The sequence below is a fragment of the Glycine max genome, chromosome 20 (assembly GCF_000004515.6).
Source record: "Glycine max cultivar Williams 82 chromosome 20, Glycine_max_v4.0, whole genome shotgun sequence".
NCBI classification, from domain to species: domain Eukaryota; kingdom Viridiplantae; phylum Streptophyta; class Magnoliopsida; order Fabales; family Fabaceae; genus Glycine; species Glycine max.
This window is the reverse complement of record NC_038256.2, coordinates 31,315,572-31,332,415: the sequence shown is the minus strand read 5'-3', so window position 1 is coordinate 31,332,415 and position 16,844 is coordinate 31,315,572. Positions and strand designations below refer to the sequence as shown.

The 16,844-nt window shown below is 34.4% G+C and overlaps 2 protein-coding genes and 1 non-coding gene across 3 annotated transcripts; 1 reads left to right on the top strand and 2 right to left on the bottom strand.

Moving 5' to 3' along the window:
* Positions 1-3,302: 3,302 nt before the first annotated feature.
* LOC100499737 (40S ribosomal protein S3) lies at positions 3,303-5,414 on the bottom strand. The gene is made up of 6 exons (NM_001248397.2): positions 5,275-5,414; positions 5,029-5,176; positions 4,763-4,934; positions 4,116-4,170; positions 3,897-4,028; positions 3,303-3,777 (listed from the first exon to the last, which is right to left on the bottom strand). Exons 1-6 carry the CDS (start codon positions 5,302-5,304, stop codon positions 3,604-3,606), a joined length of 711 nt encoding a protein of 236 aa, NP_001235326.2. The 5' UTR covers positions 5,305-5,414; the 3' UTR covers positions 3,303-3,603.
* An 8,035-nt stretch (positions 5,415-13,449) lies between these two features.
* Positions 13,450-13,553, top strand: MIR10446 (microRNA MIR10446). The gene has a single exon (NR_161749.1). It is a non-coding gene; the product is annotated as a microRNA MIR10446 (primary transcript).
* Positions 13,554-13,832: 279 nt separating this feature from the next.
* On the bottom strand, positions 13,833-14,789 carry LOC102661429 (protein MAIN-LIKE 1-like). The gene is made up of 2 exons (XM_006606777.1): positions 14,493-14,789; positions 13,833-14,381 (listed from the first exon to the last, which is right to left on the bottom strand). Exons 1-2 carry the CDS (start codon positions 14,787-14,789, stop codon positions 13,833-13,835), a joined length of 846 nt encoding a protein of 281 aa, XP_006606840.1.
* Positions 14,790-16,844: the final 2,055 nt, after the last annotated feature.

The following is a 16,844-nucleotide window of genomic DNA, read 5'->3' as shown; positions in this document are numbered from 1 at the left end:
ACGTAGGGAAGAGAGAACGAGAATACAAAGAATGGAGGGATTCTCATGTGTTCTTTCAATAAAATTAGGCTCTTTGGAAGTCCATTATTTTGAAAATGTATCTCGTTAAAACAATAGTAAAAGAAAAAAAAATATACATTATTCTTTATCATACATTATCTCATTAATTTACTTGTCAAGAAAATCCAATGGACCAAACCATGACAAAGAAAAAAATAATATAAAATGTATTTATTTTTTCTCTTCATGCAAATAATCATCTTTGAAATTACAAAGTCCAATCTTGTGTACTAGTTACTCAAGTTTTCCTGACAACGACTTTGTAAAGAGGTATGCTAGATTCTCACTTGTTGAGTGTTTATGTCACCATTCATTTGGAGTTATAAGGTGAGTTGGATGGTTAAAGGAGGAAATGAGAGAAAAGGTTGGAGGTTTGATCCCATCTCCTAACAAAAACTAACATTTCTAACAATTGACATCTTTAAAAAAAACATTACTATTCTTTTGAAGAACATAATCGGAAAATAATTTATCTATTATAATGTAAGTTTTTTTCAATTGAGCAATACATGCAACATTATCTACACACATGACTATCGATGTCATTTTTCTTGAAGATAAACCACAAGTTTCTCTCATGTGCTAAATCACATATCTTAACCAAACACACTCACAACTTGCCTCATATAATGCTAATATTTCTTTATGATTAGATGATGCGACTATTATGATTTATTTGACAACCTTCCATGCAACAGTTGTGTCATTGTATGTAAATAAATATCTTGTTTCTAATATACCCTTAAGAGGATATGACAAATAACTTACATCTACATAACTAATTAGATGTAACTTTAAAAAATTTAAATAAAACAGATCCATTTTCCATCCCTTTAAGATAACAAAGTTGTACTTAACTTCATTCTAATGTCTTCCAGTAGTTTTTGTATTTTACTGCATAATATTTTTTAGTAGTTAAAAAATTATATCTTACTAATAAATTGACGGTAAATGTTATGTCAAATCATGTATAATTAATAAAATACATTAGTGATCCTATAACACTAAGATATAATACTTCCGGACAACGTAGATTTTCATTCTTTTCTTGAGGTTGAAAAAGATCTGTCAACATCGAATGACCTTACCATCATTGGAATGTGTATCAGAATGTGATTTGTTCGTATATGTTCCTCGTTGGATCTTTGAAGCACCTTTGCTGTATATGTTCCTCGATGGATCACAAGTAGGGGAAGCTGGAGGCCGAAAGAAGGGAAGTGCAAAGTTGCTCATGAATATGAATTCCTAGAATTAGTATATAAAAGGGAATGTTTTAGTAATTAAGAGGAGTAGAATTAGCAACTCCCAAAATTAACGATGTCGGATCATCAATTTTAAAGTTCCGTCCTAAAACCAGTCTAAATGACCAGCTATTTTTACTCATACCCCACCCTCCATTATTCTATTTCTCGTTTTCGTTTTAAAGCTTTTTAATCGTTCTTCGACAGAACGAAAAACAGCAGACAAACGAGAAACCTTACTACGCCAAAATGTGGATTTTCAAAAGGCCCAGTTTTCTTTGCCAAAAGGCGCAATGGTAGAGCTCAGTCTCACTACCGGGGAATAGTTAAAAGGAACCCATCTAAACCGTGAGTGGTATAGCATCTAAGCAATGGCATACCATATTAACATATCGAGAGAGACTACATGTACACTTAAGAAGAATATTGCGCAAATTAACAATTAAAAATTTGTTGAGATATTAATCAACTTTGTCATTTGGCAACCACCATGACGAAACAAACAAAAATTGCTAAATGTTTCTCCAAAGACCATAATCATGTTTCTGTTCACTATTTAAGTTCAGCGAGACATTTGTTAAAGCAGGTCTTCAAACAATACTAGGGTGTAAACAAACGAAAGCAAGCAGGCAAAAGTTTCCTCAGTATCGAAAAAACTAGTTACAACTACGCAAGTCAGCTTTTAACATAATCTATAATCACAAATGGAGAAGCTATAATCACACTTCAGCCTCCAAGCACGTGCAATTAATGACTAAAAACATGGCACAATTCAAATCTACCATACTACATATTAGCAATAAGGTTCATTTTCCATGTCTGAATGACTAATTTAATGCATACCGCATACACCTCCATACAACATGGCTCCACAAAACACTAAACAGATAAACTAGGACTAGGCAATAGCACAAAGAACCCTATTATTGACCTTCTAACACAATTGTCAGGAGAGCCTCATCTGCACCAAGACAAGCTGCTCCCTTATTCTGCATCCCTTCCGAGTTCTGACATATTTCACTAATCCAAAATCAAACAAAAAGCAAACACAAGACCATATACAAAAACAAAACAAATCATTGAATAAGAGAAACATAAAATTCCAATGGCAATAGGGATTTTAGAGTTATTACTACCTATTTTTTTAATAGTATGCCCATGAAAGACAGTTCAAGTTCCATCTAATTTAAATTTTCAAGGTCAAAGACAAAATATCCACATTACACAATACTCAACCAGCTAAATAAAAGCACTACTTCATGAAGAGACATACAGAAAGAAGGTTCGTCATACAAGGTAAACTCATCCTGCTAAATCACAACTAACCCATACTTATTCCGCTCATCATCCACCAAGTGAAACATTATTAACAGTTGAAAATCTAGAACCAGTCCAACAAACCTTTTCAAACCATCTTGCTGCCAGAACATTGGATTACATAAAACATAGGGCATGGTGCATTGTTTTCTAGTGACACTTTGGAACATGTTAAGATTCATACGCATCATAGGCAATAGACATACAAAAACTTGAGTTATCCTAATCACTTGGTGCCATAAGTTGATGAATACAAAGATACAACTAATACTGATGCTTCATTCCATCTTTTTAATAATGCTCTGAAGGAAACCAGACAAACAAGGACTTTCCTCATATACACATGATCAGTATCTTGCTGGTTATTCCATAGTCACAGTGGTAATTCAAGCCAAGCCAAACCTATGTCATTCCTTGAATTATGCTCGTCATTAGGAAGCAAAGATTCAGAGCCAGGCTAATTCATAAACTAAATGATAAATATGAATGGTACAATGCAAGAGTTGTTGGAAAAAAATTGCTTTTGTTCTTGGTTTTGGAAGGCCTCACTCTTCCTATTCCTTCAACAAGTATTGATATAAAGCAAAAAGACTTACAGGAAATGCAACTACAGAATTAATAACAAAAAAAGTTATCTAATTATAAAGGCATTTATATTAACTTTTTAACATCAAATACTTGAATTGTAGTTTTTTAAATTCATCAGCACTTCAAAAATTGTTTAACAAACAAAGCATTAGAACAAGGAAAATAACACAGAACTGTATCTATGACGTGAATCACAAACAAAAGACTTCAAACTACATAAGACAAAGGGTATGAAAAAGATAAAACAAATAACTTAGAATACTTGTAACTGAGTATAACAATTTCTTCAAAATTCAAGAAACTACAAAATTTTGAACATGTCTTTGACAACAAACATTGCACACAAGAAAAACTAGGCACTCAGCTACTATGAATTACTTCTCCAGTGTATAACTTTTCAAGCAACAGGGACCTCAATATCATTAGCAGCCAAAACTGGAGCAGGCTGGATGTATTCTTCTTCCTCCTTTGGAGAATGGATTGTGACAAGATCAGGGAGGGGAGTTTTAGGACCCTGTTTCCCCTTAGGATCCCAATCAAGCATGATCTTCACCTTAATGCCAAGAACACCCTATGAGGCAGCAACAAAATAACAATTAGCATCATCTCTTCATCGTAAAACAAAATGAATCAACAACCCAAAAATGATAAATAGTATCAAGAATGTATGAAGAATAGAAGCAAAATAACCTGTCTCAGGAGCACATGTCTCACTGCAGAGTCAATGTAATCTTTGACAGGTTGCCCAGAAGAAATCATGTAACCATCCTTAAACTTCATAGATTTGGCTCTCTGGGCTCTCAATTTTCCACTCACAATGACCTGCTCAAAGCAAACAACCAAAACCATCATACAAAGCAACACCACAATATCACAACTTCAAAGGCAAGTCACTTCTCCTGAACAAACCTCGCATCCCTTAGCACCACTCTCCATAACAAACCTCAAGACACCATAGCAAGCCCTGAAACAGAAAGTTCAACAGTCTGCAATGTCACTACAAACCCACACAAGAATTGCATTCATGGAAAGGGGGAAAAAAGGACATCAATACAGAGGGTTAGCAGTTAAATAAATTGTCAAGATACTAATCAATGGTTAGTCTCACGGATGCAATTAAGAAAAAGTAAAATTTTCCTTACAAAAATAAATGCATCTCCGCACATTTTTCAATAATTAAAAACATAGATACAAGAAGAAAGCAAAATAACATTCACAAATAATAAGTTATCAAATCAAAAGAAAAACAATGTTACTAGTAGAAATTATGTTCATCAATTAGGTTAGGAAGCAATCAAGATTTTAAAACATGGTCCACAACCACAATTCCATCAGCAACATCAAGGCTTCTGAAATCTCCAACTGGAATTGCAGCTGCACCAGATTTGTCTACAATTTCTTGCAATAGATTAGGAAGCAATCAAGAATGAAAAGAAAAAAAAGCCCGCATCCACAATTCCAACAGCTATCAAGATTTGTCTACAATGTAAACAACTAAGAAATGAATAGGTATATCATTTTAGTAAAAACAACAATAAAAACAAGAATGCATATACCTGCGCACAGCTAGGCCACCAAGGAGCTTGTAGCGGAGAGACTCAGCCTGTGCTATAGCGCAAAGACCCCTATTGTTGACCTTTTCAGCATAAAGTTCAACACTGTTCTCGGGAAACTTGAACCTCTTCTGAACCACCGAGGTAAGTTCCCTGATTCTCCTTCCCTTCTCACCTATAAATACAAATAACCAAGAAAAAAGAAATCAATATTCAATACCAAAGGGGAAAAAATAGAAGAATCTAGAACACAACAGAGGCACACGAACCGAGAACGGCTTGGGTTCTGGTGGCTCTGATGATGATTTCGGTGCGCATCGGCGTAACCCTAACTTCCACGCCGGAGTATCCGTCCTCGGCTAACTCCCTTGTCAGAACCTCGTTCAGTTCAGCGAAGAACACTCCATCAGCTACGAACTGCGCACACAAAAACACACGAAAAAACAATTGAAATGTTAGCTATTGATGTGGTCAATTGCAATTGGTGAAGGTTGATTGAGGAATGAGTGAGTCACCTTTCTCTTCTTGCTCATTTGGGTGGCCATTGTCGGGGAATCGGAGATGACGCAGAAAACGCAAAGTGCGACGGCTACGATTGGGGTGTGACGGTAAACCCTAGTTTCTGGGTAGTGAGTGGAATATATAGGTAGAGGCCGACACACAGCAAATGAGCAAACCCTAATTTGTAGAGACAATAGAAAAATTGAAATTAAAACAGAATATAATTGTTAATTATTAATTATTAATTAACCCTTTCATTGGTTTTAGAAAAAATTATACTTTGTTGCACGGGGTAAACATATTTTTTAAATATTTTTTTATAGCGTACTAAATATTATTGTAAATTTATGTGAAATATCTGGATAACTTTTTTTTATAATTTTATTTTTATGTTAAATTAGTAACCCATAGTATAAATAATTTAATTACTTTATGTTAATATTAATATTATATAATATGGTAAAATTATTAATAATTATCTTTTTCATTTTAAAATTATAATAATTTTTTATTGTTGAATGATGATTTTGTGTTAATATTTGCAATAATTATTAAACTTGAGAAGCTAGTTTATTTATATAATAATATATGTAATATTGTACATTTATATCTTATAATATTTACATTAATCTCTATATATAATTATTAATATTAATAATATGTTTTATAATAAAAAAATAAGAACAAATAGCAATGATATTATCTAAGATTTATTTAAATTGCACATGCATTTTCTTTTTCTTTTTATCCTATAGAAAATTTCCTAATTTTTTCCTTCTCGTTACAACAGCAACTCCTCTTAGAACTGTGTTAACTTCGTTTGAAATATAAGACACATTATTAGCATGTGGTCTTTTAAAAAAATGAACTAAAAAATCTAATTTTCTTCTTCTTCTTTGCTTATTATGTTTCCATTATTGAAGTTGTAACCGAAACCTTATTTGTTGAAGGTAGAACAAAATGTCATGAAAAAAATCACAAATCTTTAGGATTAAGAACAAAAAATCCACGGAAAAAATCAAGAGATTTTATATGAGAATCAAGAAGGAAACAAAAAAAAATCTCAAACAAAAAATTATGATACAATTTGAAACAATAAGAATCAACACTAAAAATCAATACCAAAAATGAAGAAGGAAAACAAAAAAATCTAAAAGAAAATACATAAATTCTCAAGATTAAGAACACAAATCCTATACTCAAATCAATATACACTCAATCTACACAGACACACATGCATAACATAACCCATAACTAGTAACAATCTATAATGGTTGCAATTAGGGGTATTGGTTGGAAATGGATTGGTAGAAAAATAGTGTTTTGTGAGATTCGTGACCTTGAACACCGTGAAGGTATCGTAGTTGCAATGTTGTGGTTTTCCTAATGCATGTATTAGCAATTGTAATTATTTAGCAAGTGTATGTTTAGTGAGTTTTAGTAAGTTTGGACCTAAGCATATCGACGTTAATGTATGTTAAGGGGTGGGTATGCTCATAGAAAGGGTGATGTTGGGTGCACCAGCATAATTGCTTGTGAACCCAGCAATTTGAAAAAAATACCAAAAATGCCCCTCTTGTATCTTCTTCCTTTTTAAGTTGGTTCCTGTACTCTTTTACGCCTCCATGCTTTTTTCTGTCGTTTCTCTCTTTCGTGTGGTTTTTGTTGAGAGAGGTGAGCTTGGGTGAAGGTGAAAGTGTTACGGGTCGGTGGTGATTGTTGCGGTGATTGGTTCGTCGTTGTCGGCATACGAGGTACGCATCTCTGTTGGGTGTGTGTGAGTTGATCCATGAGTGGAATGTCAACATATGGATCAAGTTGATCCGTATGTTGATATTACACATACGGATGTAGTTGATCCGTATGTTGATATTACACATACGGATGTAGTTGATCCGTATAAGCTTTACAGATCAACTTGATTCGTAAGTTGTAAAGATTTTGATTTTTTAAACAGTTTTTTAAGTTTAATATTTTTTAATTATTAATATGTTTGTATGCTCATTTTTAAAAATAAATTAATTGTTTATATGCGTAATTGAAATAATTCCTATGTAGAATGATATAGGGTTTTTGCATTTTATTATATATGATTATCAATTGTAGTGTTTATAAAATGGTGTGCTGTAAAAGATTATGTAGAGTTTTGTATGATATTATATGTATAGTTCGGTTAGGTGTTGTATGTCTGTCATGTTGAAATTTTTGATTTGTTGTTAAGATGGACGAAGATCAATAGATGTATGACAGTATAATGTCTGAAGAAGTTGATATGGATGATCAAAATGAACAAGAATATGATGTGAATGAACAACATGTTGATTGTTCGGATGCGTTCAATACTTCTTAGGTAATAATGTTCATTATTGTTATTAATTTCATAAAATCAATGTCCCTTAGAAGACTAAAATTGTATGGGTTGCGTTGTAGGTGTTTGGTACTCGAGATGATGTTTTGCAGTGGGCTCGATTTGTTGCTCATGAAAACGAATTTGTGGCGGTCATTATGAGGTCTAACACAAACACTGGTAGTAGAGGAATAACTTTATTTGTGTTAATTGATTGTGAAAGGAGTGGTCAGTATAGGTCTAGGAAGAAAGATTTTGTTAGAAGAGATACTAAGAGTAGGAAATGTGGGTGTCCCTTCAAACTTCATGGGAAACCAGTGGTTGGAGGGCAAGGTTGGATGGTGAAGTTGATGTGTGGGATTCATAATCATGAATTGGCCAAGTCATTAGTTAGACATACATACGCTGGGCGATTGACTAAGGATGAAAAGACAATTATTGCTAATATGACCAAGTCAATGGTGAAACCAAGAAACATTATGCTGATATGTCAATAGTTGTACAATAATCAAACAAATATACAATGTAAAAAGTGCATATCGTTCTTCCATTAAAGGAAGTGATACTGAAATGCAACATCTAATGAAGCTTCTTGAACGGGATCAATATATTCATTGGCATAGATTAAAGGATAAAGACATGGTGCGTGATATCTTTTGGTGTCACCCTGATGCAGTGAAGTTATGCAATGCATGTAACTTGATGTTTTTGATAGACAATACCTACAAAACAAACAGGTATAGACTCCTACTACTTGACTTTGTTGGTGTGACACCAACGGGGATAACATTCTCTGCTGGTTTTGCATATCCAGAGGCTGAACATGTTAATAATGTGGTATAGGCTTTAGAACGGTTTCGAGGTATATTTCTAAGACGTGATTCCCTCCCTGGAGTTATTGTGACTGACAGAGACCTAGCATTGATGAATGCATTGAAAATTGTATCCCCCGAGTGTACAAACTTGTTGTGCAGGTTTCACATCGACAAGAATGTCAAGGAAAAATGTAAATCACTAATTGGTCAAAAAAATGCTTGGGAGTATGTCATGGATGCCTAGGGAAGTCTGGTTGATTGTCCTTCGGAACAATAGTTCAATGAATGCCTTAAGAAGTTTGAAATTGCTTGTTCACCTTAGCCAATGTTTGTTGACTATGTTAACGAAACATGGATAATCTCTCACAAGGAAAAATTTGTTACAGCCTGGACGAATAAGGTGATGCACTTAGGAAACACAACAACAAACAGGTATGAAAATGTTCAACTATTTCTATTAAGATTGATGAATTGATGGAATTTAATTATTGTATATGTTTATTGTTTTTTGTGTATTTTAAATGTAGGGTTGAATCTGCTCATTGAGCTTTAAAAAGTGTATTACAAAATAGCCTTGGAGACTTATGTAGTGTTTGGGATGCCATGAACAACATGATCACGCTACAGCACACTAAAATTAAAGCATCATTTGAACACAAGTACACATGTGGTTGGACATGTTTTTAAAGTTACCTTATACAAGAGGCTTCTTGAAATGGTTTCAAGGTATGCTTTAAATCAGATTGCTGTTGAATTTGAGCGTGTATATTATGCTGACAAGAATCCTTCTTGTTGTGGTTATGTCATGAGAACTACGCAGGGTCTTCCTTGTGTATGTGAGCTATCTAAATATGTTCTTGGTAGCATCCCACTAGATTCAATCCATATGTTTTGGAGGAGACTCAGTTTTTCAGACCAAGGGTTATCTGAGCCCGAAGTTACCATAAAGGAAGAGATGAAAACCATATCTAAAAGATTTGAGGAACTTGATGTTTGTGGTAAGTTTACTCTAAAGATTAAACTTTGGGAAATTGCATACCCTAATCAAAATTCTACGTGTGATCCTCCATCAAAGGTCAACACTAAAGGTGCACCGAAGAAACCAATGAACAGAAACCAAAGATCAACAAAGTGTGATCCGTCTTACTAGGAATATGTAGATGTTTTACATTCTGTGCAAAATAGCAATTCTTCAGTGAAGCGTAATGCATCATTTTCTAACCAGCCCAATCCAAGAAGGATCATGCCAATGTTGGATCAATTTTAGCCATTTATACACGATTTCATTGACAACATTGTGGATGTCAAAGCTGATGGTAACTATGGATATCGGTCGATTGTCGCTTTATTAGGTATGAGTGAAGATTCTTGGTCCTTGGTGCGCAACCATTTGCTTAAAGAACTTGCCAAATTCTCGGATGACTATATCAAGCTCTTCGGTGGCACAGACAGATTCGAGGAATTAAGGAGGTCCCTACTTGTTGATGGGTTATCCAAGGTATGTAATTTATGTTTTGCTTTTTAAGGATTAACTTTAAATAACTTTGTCGTGTATATTTGTTTCATACAAGTGACTGTGGATAAGTGGATGGATATAACCGAGATGAGATATGTCATTGCATCAAGGTATAATGTAATCCTTGTATCGTTGTCCCGACAACAAAGCATGACGTTCTTTCCTCTTAGAAGTCATCCACCAACAGATTCTTTTGTGCATCGCATAATTTGTATCGGTCACGTCTATGACAATCATTTTGTTCAGGTACATTGAAGATAGATAGTGTTACTTTTAAATTTATGCAATCACTTGTGTTCATTTGACTTAATATTGTTTGTGCATGTACAACAGGTTTATTTAAAACATCGTTGTCATTTACCGCTTCTAGCATTGTTATGGTCCAGGAATTGTCATCCTCAGGCAAAGCAGTGACCAACTCCATATATTAGTAGAATACAGTAGTACAGAAGCTTCATGATGTTCAAAAGAGACTATGTTGACATAAATAAAGACTGAACATGTAGCTTCTAATGCCTGATCGTTATGAATTTTAATCTCACATTAGAGTTTTCTATCTTTGTAGTATAATTTTGACTTATTTTTTTTACGCACAAATTAAAAGAAAAATATGTATCTGACATAGTTCCCATCAATCTTATTTTAAGTTATCTATCTTTGTATCTTTCTTTAATGTAGTGGCACGGTGACCAAGTTATCTATCTTTCTTTATTTCTTTAATTAATTTTTACTTATTTTATAAATAATTATTACTTATTTAAAGTAGGTCAAATCTAATTTTATATTTTAATTTCAGGTCAAGATCAACCTTATTTTATGTAAATTAACTATGTTTCTATGTTTCTAATGTGGAAGATAGGGCTTGCCATCAGACCATAGAACTAATTAGTAATTAGAATCAAATAGATACTAGCTATATAAAATATAATAGCTTGTGATGTCGTTAACGGTTACATAATTTAAAAATAAGTTTTTAACATTCACCCTAATATTTAGACAAATTAACATAGAATTAAAATTATAAACCAAAATAAGTTAAAATTTACAAAATGTTCACTTAAAAGCAAAATGTTTTCAAATACAAGAAAATTATAAAGATCATCCAAATATGAAAATATAAAATGTGTAAAGAAACTATAGTTGATCCGTGCGTCGCCTTCGTCGCAACCTCACATAGACATTGCCATCTGGTGTGACACCCCTAGCGATCCTGATGCAGTCTTCCATGACCTCGTGTATTTTTGTGCCTGTCGTGACTATCCTTAGGTTGAGCAAACACTTCAACCTTTCAGCGATCGCTTGGCAAGCCTCCTATGAAATAGAAAACAATCAAAATAGTATTACGATAACTAAACTAAATGACATTTGATACAACAACCCAAATAGTATTACTTACCACTGCATGTCTAGGCTGCTCCACATCAGAAGGGGCATGTGCCAGTGCTGCTGATGGTGCCACTGGGACCTCAGGGATATGTGGCTCCACATATGTGTCATCTTGCGTCACAAGTGGATGTCACGGCGGATCTGCAGGTTGTGCCGGTGTCATGAACAGATGAGAAATGAGGAAGAACCAATCCATGTAATCGAATGCACACTGTCCTGGCACAACACAAATCTGCCCTGCTGGTGCAAGATAGTCTGAGTAGTGCATCCACCTGTCGTCAATTTTTCAAATGACAACCTGAACCTGTAGCCTCTGCAGGAATACTCTGAACGTATCCGAATTGTTGCATGACCCTCTTTGGTCGGTGTCTCACGACAATGGGCCCCCATCGTAGATGACCAGAGAATCATGAAATCAAATCAAACTCCCAAACTCCTCGATGCTCACCATAAGGCATCCAGTAAACATCAGGAATCGTGAGTCCATCTAGACGTTGCCTGTACGTTGATACATGTAAGGACTTCAAAGAAGCCTTCGTAGCAATTAGGGGTGGAAATGAGCCGAGCTGCTTGTCGAGGGCCTTTGGCTCGACCTATGTAAGGCTTGGCTCGGCTTGGCTTGTTTACTATAAAGGTCAAGCTCAAGGTTTTTAAAAAGCCTTTTTAGATAAAAAGGTCAAGCTCAAACTATAAAAAAAAGCTTGTTAAGCTTGATAAGCCGGCTTGTTTAACTAACAATAATAATAACTTTATTTTATCAAATCTTATCTTATCCAAATTTTATTCTATCTAGATTTTATTTTATCCAGATTTTATTCAATCTAGATTTTATTTCATCCAATCTTATCTTATCTTGTCCAAATTTTATTTTATTTCGTTTATGGGCTTGGACTTAAAATAGATTTGTGAGCTTTGAGACTGAGGACCTATATAACAACACCAAGGTTTTAGTTTATGGAGTTTTTTTTCGGAGAGGAGAATAATTCTAGGATTTTAGAATTCCAATTTTTATTACTGTTCATGCACACTGTTCACGTAGAATAAAATTCATTTTCTACAATTTCGTTTCGGCTTCAATCTACAGTTTCATTTCTACTGATTAATGGAAGGCAAAGTCTCCAACATTGTTTTCTCTTGAGGATCAAGCACAACTCTCTTTGATGTTTTGTTATTACTATTGAATACATATCAGTTTTTCCATTTCACCAATTACTTTGTATTTGTTGCTATTAATCCATGCATGCTTAGTGCTTGATTAATTGTCTCTGCACTTAATTTACATTCATGCTTAATGATCAGTTTCGTTCATGATTAATTGGTGTATGTATTGTTTAATCACATAATGACAGCTTTATGTTAATTTTCGCTTAGTAATTTAATTTAGGGTTGGATTAAGTGGTTGAACTGATTAAGGATAAATTCTCGTAATCTAGAATAAGAGACTTGCTCGTGAATAAAGGGGAAACATGTTTTAATTTTATTGTTTTCTAATTCAAATTTACTTGCTATTTAATTTACAAAAACAAACAACCCCCCAATTTGTTACTATTTTATTACTATCTATAATGAACATTTGGTTGATCATTGCTCGTTGGGAGACGACCTAGGATCACTTCCTAGATACTGCATTTTTAATGTTTATTTGATTCGGGTACGGCCTCGATCAATAGTATATAAGATATGGCTTGAGTAGACTAAGATGAAATTATTGTAGATATATTTTTTAAAAAAATATTTAATATAATTATATATTCAAAAATTGGATTAAAAATTGTTAATTTAACTAATAATAATTTTGTTTGGCTATATTAGTGTAAACCATCTCTAATCCATACATTTTTTAATATTATGCTCTTTTTATTTTCTTTTGATATACTTTGTGCTTTAACGACTTGAATTCAATATGATTTTGTTTATCAATTATTTTTGAATTTGTACATTACTTATATAAAATTTTACAAGTTTCTTTTTTTAGTTAATATTTCACTAGGTTTTAAAATAATTAATTAATCAAAGACGTCTTTAAGCAAGCTTTTAAATAGGCTCGTGGGCCAAGCCAGACTTTTATGTAAGCCGAGCCGAGCCTTAAAAAAAAGCCTATGACAGGTAATGAATCAAGCTCAAGCCTTACGTATTCAACTCAAGTCGAGCTCAAGCCTAGTAAAACTTGGCTTAGCTTGGCTTGGTTCATTTCCACCCCTAGTAGCAATCCACCGACATGCATGTGGCGAGATGTCATCGTAGTCCGAATCAGTCAAACACTCCGCAACTGAGGGAAAGTGCTCATATATCCAACACTACAAAGATTACATCAAAATAATACAAATGTCAAATGAACATTTTAAAAACATATTTAAAACATAGTCGTAATTAACTTATTAAAAACATATTAATTACCTGTAATAGAGTGATGTAACCAGCAAGCTATTGGTCGCCGCTTTTACAAGCATCATTCAAATTATCGTACATATGCACTAGGGCGGCAGCTCCCCATGCATAGCTTCTAGTCTAACTCAAGTCACAGAGAGTGTCTAAGAAAACAACATGAATATGGGTTGCACTCTTGTTAGCAAAAAGAGTGCAACCTAACAGATGCAGAAGATAGGCACGAGCTACAGCAGTCCAATGTCCGGCCTGACATCTCCTCTGATAAATATCTCGTAGCCAAGATAGGCGTACATATGCCCCATGACATTGTGTTGTCTCAGCTCTAGCTTCCTCTCTAGAGACTTCAAGTAACTCCACCAACATCAACACAACTTCGTCGACGTGTAGAGGCTCGAAGGTATGGAAGGCGCCTATAATTGGCAGATGAAGCAGAGACGCCACATCATCCAATGTGATGGTCAGCTCCCCAACAGGAAGATAGAAACTGCTAGTTTCCTTATGCCACTGTTCCACAAAAGCGGATATAAGTCCTCGATCGCCAGTGTCTACTGAACATGCGATCAAAGGACTTAATACTGTGGCAGCAACTAGCCCTTCTATTTCTGGAGTAGGCTTTCCAAATTTATGAACCTTCTTGTCATAGGAGGATAACTTCAATTCAGGATGTTCCTGCAAAAAAGAAAAAATTAAATGATTCGACAACTCATAAACATAATAATGATAATTATGACAAATTTAAATAATAACAAATACTTAACAAATAACTTAAATTTTAAATACCTCTCCATTCCATACGATGACTGCAACATGGTCATCATACTCTGTCAGCACTAATGGGTCACGCGACCCACCTGGAAATACCTCACGATCATGACCAGTTTCTGCACCTTGTGCATGTACATCTTCAGCTACCACAGGCTCATCCTTAGCAATAGGGGCAGCTTCTCGTTGCCTACGTGCGAATGCTGTAGGCCTTCGCCGTTGGGGAACATCATCTGAATCATGACGATCCTCTCTCCCCAGGGCTCTGCCTATAACCCTACCTAAGGCACGACCTAACCTTCTGGTTCTAACCATGATCTGCAAATGTTGACGCACATGTATTTTTTTTGTCAAATTCAATATTTACTATTCAAATTAACATATGACTACAAAACCCTAAACCCTAAACCTTAACCCCTCCACCCTCAACCCTAAACATCTCCAAAATGTCTAAATATGAATAACATACGACTACTAACATTTTGGTCAAATCTTCATTCCATTACTAAACCACACAAATTCATCACAATATAAGCTTGTTCAAAGAAAATAGAATTAAACAACTTATACCCTTCAATCCTAGGCAAGCAAGATTTTGAACTACTGTACAAGGAATTATCTAAATTTCAACCAAGAAATTAATCTATAGTCATGTTGGTAAATAGAAATCATTGCTAATACTAAATAATAATAAATTTTAACAAAGCCAATAAGCAGACAGGAATATTCAGTTTTTAAATGTGAATTGTAATGCGACAAGGATGTGCCACACTGACTAAACCATCAGGGTATGAAAATTTATTTCAATTGTATCACTGTGTGTTTATCTTTTGCAGACTGATATACATTCTATCTACAGCCAGCCAAATATGCGTTATGCTAAAATTTCTGGACAGGTTTTTGTAAGGAAATTAGATTACATAAACTCTATAGTGTGTGCTTGTGCTCGTAAGTTGTTTGATTTTGAGGTCATTTTGGAAAGTCTTATTCGAAATCTATAGTAATTTGATTTATGAGATTTTGAACTTTTTTGCTTATTGGAATTTGTTTGTAGCAAGACTAATTGAGGAGGAGATGTTTGGGATTGGCAACTTATGTTGGATCTCTACAAAGGCAACATTAGAAGCTTCAAAGCGTGCAGAGTTTTTAATTATGCAAACAGGCATGACTTCTTTTGGGAAAGCATATTACAAAAACTATAGTGGCCTTGTGCCCAATGTATGTTTGTGGGATCTTATAGCTTGTGCTTCAATACATACATTCTTTCCCTTAACAAAATTGTTTTATAAGCATAGTTGTATCACAACTTATGTTGAAGAGTTTTGTACAGCTTGCAATGAAGCTTGAAGCACTTCGAGATGAGTATATGCGTTATGCTACAGAGAAGTGCTCATATATGCTAAAAGAGTACCATTTGGCTGTTGAGACAATCACAGGTCTGGTTCTCTTGTGAATTTTTTATTAACAAATGAACTATCCCTTTTGGGAGTTATTTGGATTAGTTCATGATAATTAAGACCTGCTTTTAGGATTTAAGTTTTGCTTGTTTTGCATATATTTTGCTTGAAAAGGGGCAAATCAAAGTTGAGGAGATTTGGGACATTTATAGGGGTGCTCCTTGTGTAGCTCAGGTTAGATCTTAAACTAAAGTGGAGCATGTTGTTCCTATTTTATCAGTAGCTTGCCATTAACATTCTTATATGTGTGCTTGTGTGTGGAATTTTGATATTTTCCAATGGCACACATATTTGGTATATAATGCATGATTTGAAAGTATTCTCACATTTCAAGATAGTGATTAGACAAATGTTTATTACTTGTAACTCATAAGTCAGTCATATGTAGGATTATTTAAGCGATACGAACTTAAAAAAGTTTTTGTATGGCAGCCTCTACACACAATTTTTTATTCTTTCTAAAGCCCATAATACAAGGAAGTGCCACATTGGCTGAACCATCAGGGTATGAAAATTTATGTTAGTGCTTAGCTCTACTGAGTGTTTAAAAGATTGGCTAAGATTTTGTTAAAACATAAGCACTTAGACAATGAAGGAAAGCTGGAGTTGCTGCACATGATGTCCAACGTTATGTCAAGGAATCAGATTGGGCTGCACAATGCACAAGGCAAGATAAAATGTCAAATGAAGAATTGAAGCTGCAGGATCCACGATGTCGGATACAATGTCCTGACATCCTGCCCGAAAATACTGGACACATAAATCTGTTATATCTTTAACAGAGTGTGCAGGATCCACGATGTCGGACACGATGTCCTGACATCCGGCCCGAAAATACTGGACACATAAATCTGTTATATCTTTAACAGATTAATGTGCAGTTAGCAACAGATTTGGTGATCTATCTTTAGGA